Source organism: Lampetra fluviatilis, chromosome 35, assembly GCF_964198595.1.
Source record: "Lampetra fluviatilis chromosome 35, kcLamFluv1.1, whole genome shotgun sequence".
Taxonomy (NCBI): Eukaryota; Metazoa; Chordata; class Hyperoartia; order Petromyzontiformes; family Petromyzontidae; genus Lampetra; species Lampetra fluviatilis.
In genome coordinates, this window is record NC_136309.1 from 8,482,184 (window position 1) to 8,502,942 (window position 20,759).

The following is a 20,759-nucleotide window of genomic DNA, read 5'->3' on the forward strand; positions in this document are numbered from 1 at the left end:
GCTCATACAAGTGTGGGGACAGAACTGCTTCATGTTGTGACCCTGGAACGGTGAATGGAGCTCATGTGGTGCTGCTCCTGGGCTGCACTCAGCCCACGTTCCAGTGGTGGTGGGATTGTAGCAAAATACTTCCTCCATCTCTGAATGTTTTATACCGCCGCTAGCCTTGAATAGTTCTAACCTTACATAGAATTTCCGAAGGATATGTTTTAATACAAATAATGATACAATCGCTACCGTCTTAGTGCTGCGTGGAAGCGAAAAATCAAATTATACATTATTTAAATGCATGCCTACAAAGGGCAGCGTACTTCATTAGGGATTACCGTTGGTAGGGCTATTTTAATAAACACAATAGACAGGAAGGACAAGTTCAAAGGGCTCACATAATGCACATGCATAATGTGCGTTGACTCAGTAATCCCCCCCCCCCACATTGTGCAAGAGCGCAGAAGGGTGGTCACCACATCTACGCCTCTATTCTGGCTGTCGCCTGATGAAGCTAGTTGTAATTACTGGCGAAACGTCGTATTCAGTTTGTAAATGTTGTGTTGGCTCTCCAACACACCGGTGTGCTGTACTAGTGACGAATTGGCATGTTCTGTTTACGTGACAACCCTTACTAGTTGGCTGTGTCGGGTTGTGGCGGGTTTTAACGACACATTAATATATTTACACGATCTAACCCAAAAACCTGTATTATGGATGATATTAGTCGCGAAAGCCTACGTGTTAAAATTATACAATATAAATTATAATTGTATTTATTGGTGGGATTTTGGGAGACTACATAGTGACACGTATGCTGTATATACGGGTGGAACGATGCATCAAATCAATTACATACTGTCAAGTTTTAAGCTCATGTTTGTGTGTATGTTGAACTTCTTTTGCACCGTACATAGCTAACTGTGCTAATTGGAAGTGCGGGGAAGGACAACAAACTAAACACCAAAAGTAGTTCTAAAGAAATTAGTTTTCATTCTCCATTTAAAAGTGCATAGCTCCAGTGGTTTTCTAAATTCAGAAGGAAGAGCATTCCAGACGGCCGCAGAAACGCATCTTAAAGCGCATAATGCATTGATCATCTATGTTCGATGGTTAGCCAAATGCTGCTGCGAGGATGACCGGAGTTTGCGCAATGGTTTATTCTCCTTAACGAAATCAGTGATGTATTGCGGTATGTTATCAAATATTCTTCCACTAAACTGATGTACATAGAAAGTGTGTGTAAGTCGATGTGTGTGTTTGTCTTTTTCGCCCGGGCAACGCCGGGTACTTACCGCTAGTCAAATATAAAAGGTACCCAGATGGCTTTCGAAACCAGCCCCTGATTGCGTAGGGGTTGACACAACAGAAGACAACCTTTCACACTCTGCAGGCAATTAGCCAATGCAGCTCAGCTATGCTGTCCCTACATAACGGAATGACTTACCTTTACACAGGATTTCAATAACTTGTTATTTTTTACCCGTGCAGTTTGTGTGCGTGTGTAACCGGGAAAGAATGGTAATGTAGTGGTACTGCGCTATGAATCCGTCCACCCGAGTCCGATTCATGCTCACAACTGAAGCACATATGAAAGGTCACAATGCAGTAACCATCTTTGTTCGATGGCTAGCCAAAAGCCGCTTATACATGCATTGACTTACGCACGCAAGGATCTCCGTCTAGGTTATTCTTGATTCGTGCGTGCTCGATGTAATTGGTTCATGCGACCTCATTAGTCAGTAGAGGCCGCTACATTTGAGTAATCCAGTGTTCAGCAATGTTTAGAGGTGGGCCACTTTCGCCGATAAGACAACAGTGTGGGGGAGCTGCCATACATTTGAATCCTTTGGGGTTTTGATAGTATGCTGTGCAAATTGGCCAAGTTTCCGAATGCATCTATCACTTCAGTGCCCTATCCACCCATCCATCCAGGGCTCCAGGAAGACTGATCGCAGGGCCACACCAGCACAGCTCATGTCACAATCCAAGTTGGCAGCAGCTTGCATTCTCTGTGCGTTTAGAATATATATTATTGTCGATACGAAATTTTGATAATAAATTGCACTGGCAGAGGTTGCACTCATGGGATTGACAGGCTAACGCACTACAAATGTAACGCGTAGCAGCTATTTCCCTTATTAGTGAGCTATTGGGTTTAACGTGGTTCAATGTTGGTTCGACCCTGGGTGTAAATGACATTTTTAAATGTGTTTCCTTAAAATGGGGACAAAGGGAACCCGGTTCTTCATGAACAACGGCGTTATTGTGTAGCTCGTTTATCCAAGTGAATATGCTCACATCATGTGCTGATCTGCTTTGAGGACCCACCAGTATCCATCCTTTCAGGACGTGGAGATTTTATAAATGGTATGTCACGTACTGTTTACTAATATACAGAACACATGACAATTTTGTTATTGCGCATCATGCCATTTTTGAAATGCAAATCATTTTTTGCTGTTTGTTTTTAAACAGTCAAAATGTCATCGACTTTGGAGAACATTTAAATTCACAAATTATTAGACAAAAACTCATAACATTGAAAATGCTATAGAAGCAACAACAACAAAAAGTATTATCACTGTAATCAGCCATGATCAATAAACTGCCAGATTAATACAAGCATTCACTATCTCTCACGATTCTACAATGAAACAATCCACCGAGCACCGGCACGCGAGCTGATTTCATCGCTCCATCTCCACGGTCCACGTCCACTCGTGTACATTCCATTATTTTGCTACATTACTAATATTTAGAATTTATTTTCTTGGTTCTTTCGGTAAAGTCACGTAGAAGGGAAGTAATAAAAATAATAAAAATAAAACATAATAAAATAATTCTCACGACGTTTCGGCCACAACGCAAGCACCCGTCCTCAGGTGAAAACCAGGTCTGTCGAGGCGACAGCGTCTGAATGAAACAGCACCATGCTAGGAGCATATATTTAAGCTGGGTTGGAAGGGGGGGAAAGGGCGCCTTGACAAAAGAATTTGCATATCAAGAGGAATTTAGCATATTTATGGGAAATGCAGGTATGTGATTAGTACTACTTATGCCCGTGCATTATGCAGGATTAGCAGCATCAAAGGGAGGGGATATGGGAAATGCAGGTATGTGATTAGTACCACTTATGCCCGTGCATTATTCAGGATTAGCAGCATCAAAGGGAGGGGATAGGGGTAGCATTAATAAAGGGAAGAAGTGTTAAAAGTATGTGTCTGCAGTAACTAAAACCACCACGTAAACAACTAAAGTATAAACTACATAGTATCATCAGTGTACTAACAGTAAGTAATACATTACAATTCTACGTCGTAAAAAATATAATATGCTTCCATCTAAACTTTATTCTTTTACATCACACGAGTCTACACCGTACTATATACTGCCATAGACAAACCCAACATTAAATTATATACTGTATTGTAATAAACCATATACATTATACATTGTAATATTACATTGTAATACATTGTAATATTACACTATGTATTATTCTACCCACCCTAATGTATATCACACTGCTGTATATTCACAATACAATTCTGATACTATATATTACTTTGTACATTGTATTAAGCATATAAATGTTATACTATTTGTTATTATACACTGTACCATTGACCGTCGTTGATCAGACCAAACAGTTCTTGTTGAAACCTTCTGCAGCCAGGCCACCAAGATTATACGGCTTGCCAAAGATACATAAAGAAGATACACCTCTTCGTCCCATTGTCTCTACTATCAACTCCCCCACCTACAAACTGGCTCGTTTTTTGTCTGAAATCCTATGGCCTTTCACTGGAAAAACCACCTCTGCGGTACTAAACTCTACTGACCTGGTATCGACAATCAAGGGGATTTCCCTGTCCCCAGACGACCTGCTTGTCAGTTTTGATGTGGTTTCCTTATTCACCAAAGTTCCTGTACCTGACACCATCGCAATCATTGAAGACTTGGTTCATCATGGACTGAATACTGGGGTATCCCCCCTGGTGAGACACTGCTTAACCAAAACATACTTCACCTGGAATGGAACTTTCTACAAGCAAACTGAGGGCACCCCAATGGGCTCCTCCCTATCTCCGGTTGTAGCCAACGTTTTCATGGAGAAATTTGAGACTGACGCCATCCAGACTGCCACGCTACGCCCGACCTTATGGAAGAGGTACGTAGATGACACTTTTGTCATCTGGCCACATGGCCGGCCTGCTCTAGACCAATTTCTCGACCACATCAATTCCATACACCCAGCCATCAGATTCAGCATGGAAGTCGAAAAAGATGGCAAGAACCCTTTTTGGATGTCCTAATTAAAAGGAGACCTGATGGTTCAAAGAGCCACTCTGTGTACAGGAAAGCCACCCATACGGATGCTTACCTAAAACCGGATTCCCACCACCATCCATCCCAGAAGAATTCCCTCATAAAGACTCTATACCATAGAGCCCAATGCATATCCGACCAGGAACACATTGCCAGTGAACTCAAACACGTACGCTAGCTCTTAAGGCTAATTGTTACTCCGACTACACAATCCGCAAAGCCATCACTCCAACCATCAAGAAGGATCCTGTTGAGGAGCCTTTCAAGACCATCACCTTACCCTACATTGCTGGGGTCACAAAAAAGATCTCCAAAATCCTGATAAAACACAAGATCCAGGTCCGATTTAACACAGTACATAAAATCCGTGATCTGGTCCCGTCTGTAAAAGATGTGGTTCCAGACATACAGTACCCTGGCGTCTACAAACTAAGTTGCCTCTGTGGTAGCAGTTACATTGGAGAAACCAAACGACATGTCTCGGACCGCATCCGTGAACATAAAGCAGACTTGAAACATGGTAGGACAAACACCTCAGCCATGGCAGATCACTGTTACAATTCAGTGGGCTCACATGATATTGACTTCTCCAAGACAGAGGTTCTCTGCAAGCCATCTGGCTACCATGAGAGATTCGTTCATGAGGCGATCCACATATACAAACACAGAGACAATTTCAACCGAGAAGATGGATTCTGGCTTAGCAATCATTGGAAGGACGAAATAAACCATTTCGGATCTTAACTGATTGTGTTCACGTTTGCGGTGACTTTCAGACCGCGTGCCACTCACTGGCATTGTATTCTCCGCAGGGAATGGATTCTTTGCTCCGCTGCAAGTTTCCCTCACTACTCTCCCATTGACATATTTCGTTGCTTCCTCTTAGTATCTTTCACACGACGGTCAATGGTACAGTGTATAATAACAAATAGTATAAAATGTATATGCTTAATACAATGTGCAAAGTAATATATAGTATCGTAATTGTATCGTGAATATACAGCAGTGTGATATACATTAGTGTGGGTAGAATAATACATAGTGTAATATGACAATGTATAAGGTATAGGGTGGTTTATAGAAATACAGTATGTAATTTAATGTTGGGTTTGTCTATGGCAGTATATAGTACGGTGTAGACTCGTGTGATGTAAGAGAATAAAGTTTAGATGGAAGCATATTATATTTTTTACGACGTAGAATTGTAATGTATTACTTACTGTTAGTAACTCAGCTTATTGTAGAGTATATTTAGTATGCTGATGATACTATGTAGTTTATACTTTAGTTGTTTACGTGGTGGTTTTAGTTACTGCAGCTCCATACTATTAACACTCCTTCCCTTTATTAATGCTACCCCTATCCCCTCCCTTTGATGCTGCTGATCCTGCATAATGCACGGGCATAAGTAGTACTAATCATATACCTGCATTTCCCATATCCCCTCCCTTTGATGCTGCTAATCCTGCATAATGCACGGGCATAAGTAGTACTAATCACATACCTGCATTTCTCATATCCCCTCCCTTTGATGCTGCTAATCCTGCATAATGCACGGGCATAAGTAGTACTAATCACATACCTGCATTTCCCATATCCCCTCCCTTTGATGCTGCTAATCCTGCATAATGCACGGGCATAAGTAGTACTAATCACATACCTGCATTTCCCATAAATATGCTAAATTCCTCTTGATATGCAAATTCTTTTGTCAAGGCGCCCTTCCCCCCCCTTCCAACCCAGCTTAAATATATGCTCCTAGCATGGTGCTGTTTCATTCAGACGCTGTCGCCTCGACAGACCTGGTTTTCACCTGAGGACGGCTGCTTGCGTTGTGGCCGAAACGTCGTGAAAATTATTTTATCATGTTTTATTTTTATTATTTTTATTACTTCCCTTCTACGTGACTTTACCAAAAGAACCAAGAAGATGAATCCCTGCAGTCACGAAAGCTTGAAATCGAAATTTAGAATTTATTTTTTTGTTATTTTGTGTATCTATTTTACCGTGAAGCTTGGAAGTTTAAACCAATTTACGGGTGAAATTTCATTAACTGGTAATAATTTAAATATTCTCTCCCACCGCACTCTAATCCTCCCAAACTTGGCCATGTTCATGATTAATTTTTGGGTCAGATCATAAAACTACGATGTGTGTCGAACACCCTCCTCCACCTGACACAGCCAAATAAATAAAGTTGTCACGTGAACAAACGTACCAGTCCATTACTGCTTCATCACACTGGTGTGTTGGAAAGCAATCCACAGCAATGAACAATTGGATACGACGTTTCACCGATAGTTACAACGAGCAACATCAGGCAGTTGTCACAAAAATTATGTCAGCACATTTTATTTACACGATCTGACCGCAAAAATCTATTCATCGTAAAAGCGTTCGTGTTAAATTGGCCGTGTTATTCCATGCAGTCACTCCAATTATCAGCTGTGAGGTAGCACAAATCCCAGTGCACGCAATATATTCACATGTTTAAATAATTCCTTGCCAAAGCGTTGAATAAAGGCTTTGGTATTCATCATTATTGGTGGACCTGAGCCAGTGGCTGAAATTCTGCATTCTCATTATTGGAGCAACATTGTCGACAAGATTACCACAATATGGGAGCTTCTCTCGAGGATATTTTGAAGAGTAATGGGAGTAACCCACACTTTACCCCACCACACATGACCGACCTTACTGATCGACTCACTGTGGTGTAACAGTTCATACTGCTGAGTAGACAGAGGTGAGGGGGGGGGCTGAAAAACGCACAATATTGTTGCAACTACATCACCAGGTGATCGAAACGAATTACAAGTCCAATTTACAGCATACAACGGCAGCATTTTGTAAGATTACTTTATCATTCACTACATTATTTTTGTTTCTATCGTAATGTAGAATATGGAGTAAAGGTGGTGAGGATGTGTTTTGGGTTCATGCGGTATACACATTATTGGGCTACTTTCTTAAGCACGATTCTTTGTTTTTCAGCCTAAGTCCTTGACTTTGTGTTTGTCGTTTTACCAAACCTGCGTTGGCAACTTGCGTTAGGTGTGCACACCTGTATGTAAGTAAAACCCGCAATCTGGGAGGTGAGGTTAGTTAGCCAACCCGGCCGTCTGTCTTACCAATTCACCTATCCAGTGAATATATTCATTGGCACGAGTCCGGGGTCGTGATTTGATAGAAGGGCTGCTCGGTGCTCCACGAGGAGAGTTGTCATGTGGTAATGATTAAACACTTGTAGTATATCTGTGTGTCTCTGTGCGTATGTGTATTGTGAGGAGCAGTAGTGTAGCAGTGAGCGCGCTGCGCTACAAACCCGGCGACTCGAGTTCGATTCCCGCTCACAACGAATAATAGTGTTGAAATCTGCACCGGCCCCAGGCCTCCCCTAAGTCGACTCAGCCTCAAATGAGTACCATACCTAGTGCGATGTGGAAACATCTCCACTGGGGAGACAAAGGCGGCCGGGCGTATTTCTGGCCACCAACCCCCTCGTGTACCATTCTGGCATTCATATGTGTTTGCTAACAGTACTTGCCCCAAAAGTCTGTTAAAGGCTACACGGGGGATCTTTGTCCTGTGTGTGTGTCTGAAAAGTGGTTGTATAGTTGTTGCAATCTTTTTCAAAATTAAAGAGTTTAACTGTTATGAGATAATTCTGAGTGTACATCACCGTTTGACTCTACACGTTATTAACGTGCTATAATACGTTAATTAACCTGTACCCACTGGAGGTACATCCAAAAATGTCTCCGCTTCAATCTCCCAGCGTGGCTGTTATTCATTCTTCCTCCGCCCACGCTTCTGTCTACCCAGCAGTTTGATTGGTGGGATAAGCGTGGAAGACTAGGCCCGTGGGTGCCTATGGTTATCCATTTATGTTGCACCTGGACTGTGGAACTCTCTTCCGAACAGCGTCAGCGATGTCTGGTTCGGTTGAGATCTTTAAAGTCTGCCTACAGTGACATGAGCAGGTAAATGCAGGGCTGCACCTTTATCTGTTACACGAGGAGTCCCATTACCCCTAGACCAGAGCCTATTTTGCCATCACTTTCTAAAACTAAACTAAACTTTTTTCTTATTTTACCAGGTAAGGCCCACTGGGCTATATAGCTCTTTTCCAGAAGTGACCTGGCCACAAATGATAGGTCAACGAAGTGGCTTATCGTGTGGACATTTATAGCAGCCAAATACTCTAAACCAGTGGTTCTTAACCTTGTTGGAGGTACTGAACCCCACCAGTTTCATATGCGCATTCACCGAACCCTTCTTAATTGGAAAAATAAAATATGATTTTTTCAAATTCAAAACATAGGTATATGTTTTACTGGTGCACGAAATGAACCGTGCATCAACATCACTGTGTTCAAAGAACAAAACCAGCAAAACATGATTTTCACACAAAAACAAAATAATGAATACTTACTGCAAATCAGTGTGACTTTTGCTGTTGCCTTTCAGGGACCAGTTCAGAAATGCGCGGCTTCACCTTGGCAAGTGCCACTCTCATGTCATTTTCGCAACAAAGTCTGTTTCTTTTCTTCGTTTTTATGTCCAGCATCCTCTAAAAGGATTGTTCGCAAATATATGTTGTAACAAACGGTATGAAAATCTCCAGGGCTTTCTTAGCAATAACATGGTACGTTACCATTTTTTGACACCAAAACGTTGAGAGCGTTGTTGTTCTGAAGAGTTGCTGTTGAACCTGGCTCTGCTGAATTTCAATGATTTCGTCGAGGTATTCATCATTGACATCTGCTGTCTCAACACTAAACGTGAACGGCTGTCTCACCCATGCTGGATATGACTCTCTTGTAGGGAAGTATCCGTCGAGAGACTTTGCAAGCTCATCTAAGTGCGTGGCAATTGCTTGCTTCAGTTCCGCGGGTACAGAAATGTCTCCGATTCCAGATACATCTTCGATCTTACTTACATAGTCGTCCAGCAGGGAAAAGTTTGCGAAGTTATCGTTCTCTGTTCGTCGTTTCCATAACGGTAGCTTTTTTTGAAAAGCCTTCAGGTTTTCTTCCGCTTCAATGATGTTGACTCCACCGCCCTGCATCTGCTGATTGAGATGATTGAGAGCTGCGAAGATATCAGCCATGTACGCTAAAATGAGAATGAACTCAAAAATTTTGAAGCAATCTGCATGACAATGTTGGTGCTCTTGCAAAAACAGGGCTAATTCCACACGCATGGCAAAAACACGATTCAGCACCTGTCCCCGGGATAACCACCGAACGTTAGAATGGTACAGAAGTACCTCGAATTCAGAGCCCATTTCTTTACACAGCTCACTGAAGATGCGGTGCCTCAGAGCACTATTTCGCACATAGTTCACGCATTCCACTACATTTTTTAATACTTCTGTCAGTTTTGGAGGCAAGGTTTTTGTTGCCAACGCATGCCTGTGCAGAATACAATGCGTAACAATGATGTGTGGTGCATCGGCTTTCGCTAGCGCACCAAAACCAGACTTTCTTCCCAGCATGACTGGAGCTCCGTCCGAACAAACTGCAGAAACCATATCCCACGAAAGATTGTTGTCTTTGAAGAAGTCATCCACAAGTTTCTTCACATCAGCTGCCTTAGTTGTTGTTGTAAGAGGCTTACAAAATAAAAAAAATTCCTTTATCACGTCGTCTTTCACATAGCGCACGAATACAGCAAGTTGGCTTAGATTGGAAACGTCTGTGGTCTCGTCGAGTTGCAGGCTGAATTTTGCCGGGCTTGAAATCAGATCTGCAACTACTTGAGCCAAGATGTCTTTGCTCATGTCCTCTATTCTGTCGCTGATGGTGTAATTTGAAAGAGGAATTTGGGATAACTTAACTTCAGCCGCTTTTCCCAGCATGATTTTCGCCATCTTTAACACAGCTGGTTTTATGAGTGTTTCACCAATGATGTGTGGTTTGCCCTGCTTTGCGATCAGGTAAGCAACTTCGTACGATGCTGTGAGGATCGGTGTGTTGATGGGTACAAAGCCGAGAACAGGCAGAGTAGCCTTTTCATCGAATCTGGCTCTCTTCACCTTGAATTCAGCGAGCGTTGTGTTCTTGTATTCCCCATCTCCATGCAGCTTAAGGAAGTGTTCCCTTAGTTTTGCCGGTGCTAGACTAGAATTGCTCAACTTGGCATTGCAAATCATGCAGTTAGGACGCTGACTCCCATCACGTTCCGTTATACATGTGAATCCATATTGTACATATTCGTCCGACCACTTTATTTTTTTGCTCGACATAGTTAGTATGAAGGGATTAAAATATAAAGAAAGAAATGACACGACGTACCATCACGGCAGTCACAAGCCGACTACCGAGCGCACCAAATTCCCTGCAGCACAGATAGGCCAAGCGATGTAGCGTGATCACTTGCAGCCAATGATGGCCAAGCCGGACGTGTCATCACGAATCATATGAGTCGGGTGTGTCTTAACCTTCGCCGAACCCCTGAGACTGACTCACCGAACCCCTGGGGTTCGATCGAACCCAGGTTAAGAACCACTGCTCTAAACGCATGTTTATTCTAAATGTACAGGGGAAAACCAGAGGAGCTGGAGAAAAATATACACGGCCATGAGGAGAGAGACATACAAACTCCAAATATATAGGTGTCATGGTCAGGATCGAACCTACGGCCTCCTGCATAGCAGGCGAGGAAGTTAACATCTCGACAGAATACCATACTTCATAACTATTATCATTATGATTTAATGCGTATGGTGTGATTCGTGCAAATAGAATATCCACGTGAAGCCCTTTTGTCAATCCACTGCTGGCATGAGGGCCTCACCACGACATGCAGATTGTGGGGGATAAATTGACGATACTTCACCACGCTGATCAATGAGCATTGGCAGCGCTGGATTAAGCTAGTGCGGGGCCTGTAGCATATGTTATAAAGGGCCCTGAAATAAAAAAAAAACACACAAACATTAAAATACAAACTTTGAACTTGCATAGTAAAGTAATTGTATTTTTTCATTTGCGATATAGCCAGATAATAGGACAAATCGCTAACCTTAAACACCCAGTTGTAAATAAGAGTTGAAGGCAGTATACTACTATAGTGATAGAGCAAGTGCAGAATCACTGACCCGGAATTGATAGCATGAAAGCATTTAGTGCGGGGCCCTTGAAAGTGCGGGGCCCGCAACATTTGCTACTTTTGCTACTAGGATAATCCGGCACTGAGCATTGGTGAAGGCGGGGAGCATTGATGTGGGAGAGTATTACAGTGCAACAATGTATTATGCACTGCCCTCTGCTGCCTTCAAATGTCGCTCTGCAGAAATATTCCGAGAACACTGCCTAATCATTATTACACGCGTAAAAGGCGATTCTGAGTGACAATTATTTACGATGGCAATTCCATTCAAGAATATGTATACGTGTACTCAATATCGTTGGCCTTGTTTTAACCATCTCCTTTGTATTGCTACTTAGCTCCCTAAGCATAAATGTAACAGCATATATATTTAAATATAAATGTGTCGTATACCTAAAATAGTGAATTCTTATATGCATGATTAAACGCACGGGTCGGGAATTTATTAGAAAAATCGATGTGTCGTCACTGTATGTTTCCTGTCGACCTATCTTTTATTGATTCCTTAGTGTTATCCACTTTTATATTGTGTGTGGGGTTTCTCTGGGTACTCAAGTTCGACTCCAAAGCAAAATATACTGAATAATTAGCCAGTTATCTAAAACAGATCCTCCTGAAAAAGAGACTTGAGACTCAATGAGACTCTTTGGATTAAGGGCATTATTATTATTGATATATTGTGGCAAGTGTAACCACCATGCATAACAAGTGTTACAGGCTGTAGGGCTTCGTTGTGGGCAGCAGAGGGGCAGTGCAGAAAAATCCATTGTTTTGTTGAACTTCTGTACGCATGCATCTACCCTCACCACCACCATCCCATCACTGAGCAGCGTGGTAAAGTATGGACAAATGAACCTCCCTCAACCTGCACTGGTCCTCATCCAGTGGTCGATTGATAAAGGGCTGTTGAGCATGGACATTCACAATGAGATTTGTAATAAACGTGCACCATTGTGCACTGCATGGCATACAGCGCACGCGCACAAAGCCATTGTCCGAATAATTTAGGAGGGCTGCATAAGTAATTTATCTTTCTAGATTTGAAGCTTTCGTGACTGCAAGGAATCATATTCTTAGGTTTTTTCGGTAAAGTCACGTAGGTAAAACATCAAAATTAATGAAAATAAACGGAGACTTGTGTTGCCTCCGAAACGTCGTGTTTTACCTACGTGACTTTACCGAAAAAACCTAAGAATATAATTTATCTTTGTCTGAAAATGGGGGTTTGAAATTACACGTATCTGCTTGTCATATGTCGGCGAGCGGAGTGGAAAAAAAAACGAATGCACAAAATTAACATCTCATTGAAGACCCAGACATCGCACCTCCTGGCTTTGACAAAGCTCGAAGCCACTGCTGTAACCATCAACCACAGCGCAGCATAAACAGGCTGATGCGCACATCTCCTTAATGAATGGAAATTTTAAAGACAAGCCATAGCAGTACGATCGTGGCCATGCAGCTAAAACTACAGACTGACTGCTTAGTAAACGACTGCAGTCTGCGCTCCTTCAATGGAGGAGGAACAGCAAAACTACACGAACTCTCTCCTGAAGCCCTCTTATGGCCAGCAGACCTCGACATTGGCATTTAGGTCCTGAAATAATTGCCATGTGCAAGAAGGAATTAGGGCTTCCCTACAGTGAAGGAAAAAACGTATTTGACCCCGTGCTGATTTTGTACGTTTGCCCACTGACAAAGAAATTATCAGTCTATAATTTTAATGGTAGGTTTATTTGAACAGTGAGAGACAGAATAACAACAAAAAAATCCCGAAAAACGCATGTCAAAAATGTTATAAATTGAATTGCATTTTAATGAGGAAAATAAGTATTTGACCCCCTCTCAATCAGAAAGATTTCTGGCTCATAGGTGTATTTTATACAGGTAACGAGCTGAGATTAGGAGCACACTCTTAAAGGGAGTGCTCCCAATCTCAGCTTGTTACCTGTATAAAAGACACCTGTTCACAGAAGCAATCAATCAATCAGATTCCAAACTCTCCACCATGGCCAAGACCAAAGAGCTCTCCAAGGATGTCAGGGACAAGATTGTCGACCTACACAAGGCTGGAATGGGCTACAAGACCATCGCCAAGCAGCTTGGTGAGAAGGTGACAACAGTTGGTGCGATTATTCGCAAATGGAAGAAACACAAAAGAATTGTCAATCTCCCTCGGCCTGAGGCTCCATGCAAGATCTCACTTCGTGGAGTTGCAATGATCATGAGAACGGTGAGAAATCAGCCCAGAACTACACGGGAGGATCTTGTCAATGATCTCAAGGCAGCTGGGACCATAGTCACCAAGAAAACAGTTGGTAACACACTACTGGTGGCCAACTACAAGAAACGTCTGACCTTTGTGATTGCCAACAAGGGTTTTGCCACCAAGCACTAAGTCATGTTTTGCAGAGGGGTCAAATACTTATTTCCCTCATTAAAATTCAAAACAATTTATAACATTTTTGACATGCGTTTTTCTGGATTTTGTTGTTGTTATTCTGTCTCTCACTGTTCAAATAAACCTACCATTAAAATTATAGACTGATCATTTCTTTGTCATTGGGCAAACGTACAAAATCAGCAGCGGATCAAATACTTTTTTCCCTCACTGTATACCCTAAGGGGCCATCCATAAATGATGTCACGCACCTAGGGGGGGAGGGTCAGACATTTGTGACGATGTGTGACGAGGGGGTGGGGTTTGATAAATGTGACGTTACATCAAAATGCGCAACTTTAAATAAATATAGACAACACGTTCTACTTAATTAAATATACGTTTTAATAAATGTGTAATAAAGGTCGTTGAGGCGACTTCTGGAATCCGGTCTTTTATTCATTTTTCATTACAGCTCTCCTTCACGCTGCTCACCGGCAGTGTGAGAGGGATAGAGAGGGAGAGAGATGCACAGCCACGTGGCAACTTGGAGCCCCGCTCTCGCGTGGCCTCCTCCTCCGTTCGTTCCAGTTCTGACCACGTGTTGTTCGTCTCCACCCCTATTTAATACCTGGGTCACGTGGTACGTTTCCACCAATCCTGGTTAGCCTCTATGGAATATTCCAGACTCCCTCGTAGGCTCCCGGGACCACGCCCCTGACTCATCTCCCCATTGGCTGTGGCCAAAGCCAGCAGAACCAATCCTCTACTTACAGCTGTCACCTTTCCATTACGTCAGGGCCACGCCCCTAGGCTTCCCCCCATTGGCTATGGACCAGGACCGGCAGAGCCAATCATCATGACGAGTTGTGATACGTCAGTGAGCCGGATATATCCTCACATTACATCACCCCCCCCCCCCCCCCCCCCGTGTAAAAAGTCAGACCGAATCCCATTAGAATAAATCTTAGGGCGTCTAAGACGCATTAACAAGGTAAGGGGGGAGTAGGCGTCAACGCGCCGAGGAATTTAAAACATTTAACAACAGACATACATTAGTACGCCCCTGTAGCGCAGTAACAACAGGGTGACAGACCGCAAGGCAATTTATATTAGCTAAACGGGAGAGATTTCGACCGCATGCGTGACGCCGGACCCTCTCCTTCCTTCGCGCGTGGTTGCCTCGCCGACTGTTCAGCAGGAGGTGGTTGCCGTGGAGAAGAAGAATAATGTTCGATTTCCGTTGTATCTGGGACAGGCCCCATTGGAGGTGGGACGTCCAGGGTCTCGTCGTCCTTCATCTGCGGGGGGTATAACACAGCCCCGCTGGGGATCAACGGGCGAGGCAAGTGGCACATTCGGCACGCCAGACCCCGGCAGGTCAACAAGTGGAGATGAAGGGCCAGCACGGGGGTCAACGTAGGGCTTAAGCCGCGACGAATGGACATACCAATGACGTTGGCCGTACTGGATGCGGACACTCTGGGGATTCCAAATGTCCACCAGCCTCACAGGCCCCCGCCAAGGCCTGTGCAGTTTAGGGGACGTACCCACTGGCATCTGAGGGCAATGGAGCTATGCCAAATCGCCCACCGACCAAGGCATGTCAGTTCGCGATCGACGGGCATACCTCTCGTTCCTCGCCTGCGTACAGGCCGTCGCACATCTGGCGGCCTCTCGCGCCTCCGTAACCCGTTTAAGCGAGTCCCGTACGTGATCAGGCAAGGAAGGGGACGGTTGTTTCCCCGCTGCACCCAGTTGCACATCAATTGGGGGTACATTCTCACGGCCATACATCAGGAAAAATGGCGAATATCCTGTGGACGCATGCGGAACCATGCGGTATGCCACCAGGACGCCCGGTATGTGCAAGTCCCAATCGGTTTGTTTTTCACTAACCGTGTGACAAAGCATGGCCGAAAGGGTTCGGTTAAATCATTCCACCATGCCATCTGTTTTCGGATGGTAAGGGGAAGTGCGGATTTTCTTTGTACCCAACGCAGAGCACACGTCTTTGAGCAATTTGGAGGAGAAGTTACGTCCTTGATCCGTGAGCAGCCCTTCGGGTGCTCCTTTGTCCATGACGTATCCATTCAAGAAAGCGTCAGTGATGGATGAGGCCGTTTGGTCAGGCAAAGGCCAGGCCATAGGCCAGCAAGAAAAATATTCGACCCCGACCAAGAGATATTTATTTCCCCTAGCCAATGGAAGGAACGGGCCCAGGATGTCCAGAGCAACCAGCTCATTAATACGGGACACCTCGATCGAACGTAGTGGCGGGATATAATTTTGACAAGGCGGTTTCCGCTTTGCACAATCATGGCATGACCGGATAAAGTTTGTGACATCTGCTGTCATGCCGAGCCAAAAGAAATCCTGTTGCAACGCGAGCAATGTTTTCTGCACGCTGAGGTGCATCAGCTTGTCGGCGTGCAGAGCGCGGACTAGATCGTGGCGCAGGGATGTCGGCACAACCAGGCGTGAACGGTCAGACAATCCATCCGTACACATCAGCAATCCCGCCTGGCCCTGAAACATCTGCCATTTCCATCCCGCCAAATGAGATCTCGGTTAGTTCCCGCAGCGGAGCCAGCGAGGCATCAGCCTCCTGCTCACGTAGCCACACCGAGTGCGGCAAATGCAGCGTATCGTCGGCGCCAGCAGGTACATCCTGAGCTTCATCGTTCGACATCGCCCCCATAACCGGACAGGGCGAGGTAGGCAGTGCCGCACAGCGGTGCGTACCCGTCAGACAGGTGCAGGGAGGAGTCGGGGGCAACCTGGAGAGAGCGTCCGCGTTGCCATGGCGAGTACCCTTGCGGTACGTGATATTGAAGGAAAATTCCTGTAACGATTCCAACCACCGAGCCAATTGACTGGACGGTTGTTCCAATTTCAAAGAATATTGCAAGGCAGCGTGGTCAGTGCGCACGAGGAATTTCCGTCCATACAGGTACGGCCGGTACTGGTGAACAAAATGTACGATAGCTAGCAGTTCTCGTCGCATCACGCAATAGCGCGTCTCGGCAGGGGACAGAACCCTGCTGCCGTATGCCACCACTCACTCGACCCCGTCTTTCCGCTGCAACAAAACGGCTCCTCTGCCGATATCGCTAGCATCCGTGTCAAGGATGAACGGCTGGGAAAAGTCTGGGTAGTCGAGCGTTGGCGTGGTGGCCAAATGATCCCGAAGAGATTGAAAAGAGCGCTCCTCTTCCGGGGCCCCATTTAAATCTCAGATTTTTCCTCGTCAGAACATGCAGCGGCTTAGCCAGCATTGCAAAGTTCTTAACAAAACAGCGATAGTAGAATGCGAACCCTATAAACCGCCGTACGTCGCCCACCGAAGTGGGCATGGGCCACTCTCGGACACACGCCATTTTCTGAGGGTCTGTGGACACACCGTCAGAGCTGACGATGTGTCTCAAGTAGCGGACGGACCATTGCAAAAGGTGGCACTTCTTTGGTTTAAATTTTAGGTCAGCCGAGCGCATCCTCTGAAATACAGTCTCCAGTCGTTGGAGGTGTTCTTCGAACGTGCGGCTGATGATATCGTCCAAATATATGAGGCACATTTCCCACTGCAGCCCCGCTAGCACCAGTTCCATCAGGCGTTGGAATGTCGCCGGTGCCGCATTCAAGCCCATAGGTAGGCGGTTAAACTCAAAGAGGCCTTGTGGCGTGCGGAACGCCGTTTTTGGTTTGGACGCGTCATCGAGGGGAAGCTGCCAAAACCCAGACGACAGGTCGAGGGTGGAGAAAAAATTTGCCCCTGACAAAGCGTCCAACGAGTCGTCCATCCGTGGCAAGGGGTATGCGTCCGCCATGGATAACTTATTCAATCGGCAGAAGTCCACACAAAACCTCGTCCCACCATCCATTTTCTTAACCAGCACCACCGGCGCGCCCCAAGGACTGTTGGACGGCGAAATTATATTGGCCGCCAACATGTCGTCCACCGTGCCACGCACGTCTTCCCTTTCTGCAGGGCTCATGCGATGCGGGTGCATACAAATCGGTCCCGCCGCACCGGTGTCGATATGGTGCGACAAGAGCGAGGTATGGCCCAGATCCAAATTGTTTAAACTGAAAACGTCAGCGTACTCCGATAATAATGAATGCAAGGCGCTCCGCTGCGTGGCCAACAAAGATGTATTTTCCCCACACAAATCTGCGATCCATCGATCGTCTGAACGATCGGATCGTGGCCTGCCAGCGGCCATTTCTGTGGGTGGTTCACCCTCAAAGCTGGTGAAATCGTTAGTGGCGTGAGCCAATACCGAGCCAGCCGGGACGACGACCCGGTCCGGGCCCCCATTTAACACCTGAAAAAACAGGGCCTGACCAGGCCGAACGATAGTTTGAGCCGCCACTAGGGAAAAGGATTTTGCCACAGAATTCGACGGGGACAACAGCACACCCGTCGCACCGTCCAATCGCTTTCGGTAACGCAGCGGAATAAGCATTTGCGAGCCTGATGGTACTTCTACCGTGGCAGCAACAATCGTGTTAACAGCGTTTCCTGGGGGTGAATGGCCCAGCAGGGACGGCAGGAACGACATTCTACGGCCCCCTGGCATTTCCAAGCAACCTTGGTCGACGAGTATTTTATCTGGCATGCGGCGCAGGAAATCGGTACCCAATAGGCATGGGACGGCCAGTGAACGTGAGATCAAAACTGGTCCCTCCGCGGTGATATTCCCTATAGCAATGCGCACATCTACTCGCCCCAAAATACCCATGCTATCCCCATTTGCAGCAACGCACGTGTCGTTAGCCGGTCGGATCCGTGACGTAGGAATGGACAGGAGATGAAAAATAACATCGGAAATGATGGTAGCAGACGCGCCAGTGTCCACCAAAATACAAACATCGATCCCATCGATGGTACCCCGTACCGTCGAGGACCCCGACGCGGCTGCTACCACCCTACGGGCCAATTTGTTCCATTGTGTAGCAGAGTGTGGCATCGACACAGGTGTACCACAATTCCCGTCCGGAGTGCAACCATGTGTGTGCCGACTTGCCCAAGGATGCCGTGGATCCACGTCCGGTGGAGGAGATGGAAGCCGGCCCGACGGGAGCTGAGAAGGTTGAAGTCGGCAGCGGCAATCCCGGGCGAAATGGCCTCGTCGGCCACACTTAAAACACGTGGCCGCCGTCGCCCGGCGGTCGCTCGTCCCGGTCCCTGCTCGTGGTCGTCCGGCCCCATCACGCTGCTCACGCGGCCGGCATTTCGGGACCCAGCAAGGAACATCAGCCATCACCTCGTCGTCGCTGGAGTCATTGGAGCCGTGGACGTCCCGACGTGGAGACCACCCCAATGGTGGACCGTCTATTTCAGGATCCCCCGTCCATGCCGCCATCTGATCCCAGCGTTTAAGGTTGAACTTGGCGTCCAAGCAGCGTGCCGCCCATCGAGACGTGAGCGGTTCGTGGCCGCACACCGGCAACGAGATGTTTAGTTCCTGGGCCAGCTCAATCATTCTGGAAAGGATGAGAGGATCCAGGAGATCGGCTGACGAATCGGGGTAGGCGGCCATGGCAAGCGCCCCTCGGTAAGCCAAGGGCGATTCCTCTGCTCCTCGACGACGTTGCATACATTTTCTGGTAGCCGCCGTCAGCGGTTTGTAGAATTCCGCCATTTCCATGAAAGCGTCATGCAGCGTCTTCTTCTTGCTCGCCGGGATGGATCGGAAGACCGCCAAGGAGACATCATCCAACAGCGTGGGCAGAGCCTCCAGCGCCTCCGCCTCTGTTCATCGCACCGACCAAAAGGCTGACTCGAACCGCCACATGAACGCACTCCAATCGTCCCCGGCGACAAACTCCTTGATTTGAGGAAGGCGATGTCCGCGGTGAATGTCCGAAGCCTCGAGCGTCTCCAATCCCGCTCCCCGCATATTTCGCGGCTCCGTCAAAATGGCGTCCGGCGGCCGCGTGGCGGCAGCCCCGCCCAAGATGGCATCCGGCTGCCGCGTGGCAGTAGCCCCGCTCAAGATGGCGTCCAGCGGCCATGTGGCGGCAGCCCCGCCCAAGATGGCGTCCGGCGGCTTTGTTGCAGCAGCCCCGCCCAAGATGGAGGCCTCTAACCTCCGCGGCAGGAGCAATGGCGGACGTCGTTTCCCGCTGAAAATCTTGATCATCGGCCCTTGGTTGAATTCCACGCGGCCGACCGAGGGCCGCTGAAGATGCGACCGCCGTCACAAGATTTAGCAAAATCGCACGGAGCGATTCAATCTGCTCCGCCAGTCGACGCCACCCCTCGTCCGCAGTCGGAGACGTCGCTTCGCCAGCCTGTCAGCGATGAGCGGCGTCAGGGAGAGCAGCAGATGGAGGCAGAGGACCCGCAGCTCCCAGCAGTTCGTCCTCTTCCGCCTCAACCTCTTCCTCCGACGGAGGGTCCGGTGGGTTTCTCTTCTTGAGGTGCTTGGACATTTTAGAAGAATCGTCAAAACGGTCTCAAGAGATACTTCTGACACCAATGTAATAAAGGTCGTTGAGGCGACTTCTGGAATCCGGTCTTTTATTCACTTTTCATTACAGCTCTCCTTCACGCTGCTGACCGGCAGCGTGAGAGGGATAGAGAGGGAGAGAGAGACGCGCAGCCACGTGCCAACTTGGAGCCCCGCTCTCGTGTGGCCTCCTCCTCCGTTCCGGTTCTGACCACGTGTTGTTCGTCTCCACCCCTATTTAATACCTGGGTCACGTGGTACGTTTCCACCAATCCTGGTTAGCCTCTATGGAATATTCCAGACTCCCTCGTAGGCTCCCGGGACCACGCCCCTGACTCATCTCCCCATTGGCTGTGGCCAAAGCCAGCACAACCAATCCTCTACTTACAGCTGTCACCTTTCCATTACGTCAGGGCCATGCCCCTAGGCTTCCCCCCATTGGCTATGGACCAGGACCGGCAGAGCCAATCATCATGACGAGTTGTGAT

The 20,759-nt window shown here is 46.6% G+C and overlaps 1 protein-coding gene across 1 annotated transcript in view; it reads right to left on the reverse strand.

The window, feature by feature from the left end:
• The window catches only part of LOC144944706 (uncharacterized), a 51,164-nt gene extending 30,910 nt beyond the window's left edge, over nt 1–20,254 (reverse strand). Inside the window, exons 1-2 of the mRNA XM_078873064.1 lie at nt 20,164–20,254; nt 19,041–19,571 (exon numbers count right to left, since the gene is read on the reverse strand). Coding sequence (XP_078729190.1) covers nt 19,041–19,571; nt 20,164–20,254 — 622 coding nt within the window. The remainder of the gene's footprint in view (nt 1–19,040; nt 19,572–20,163) is intronic.
• Between the last annotated feature and the right edge of the window lie 505 nt (nt 20,255–20,759).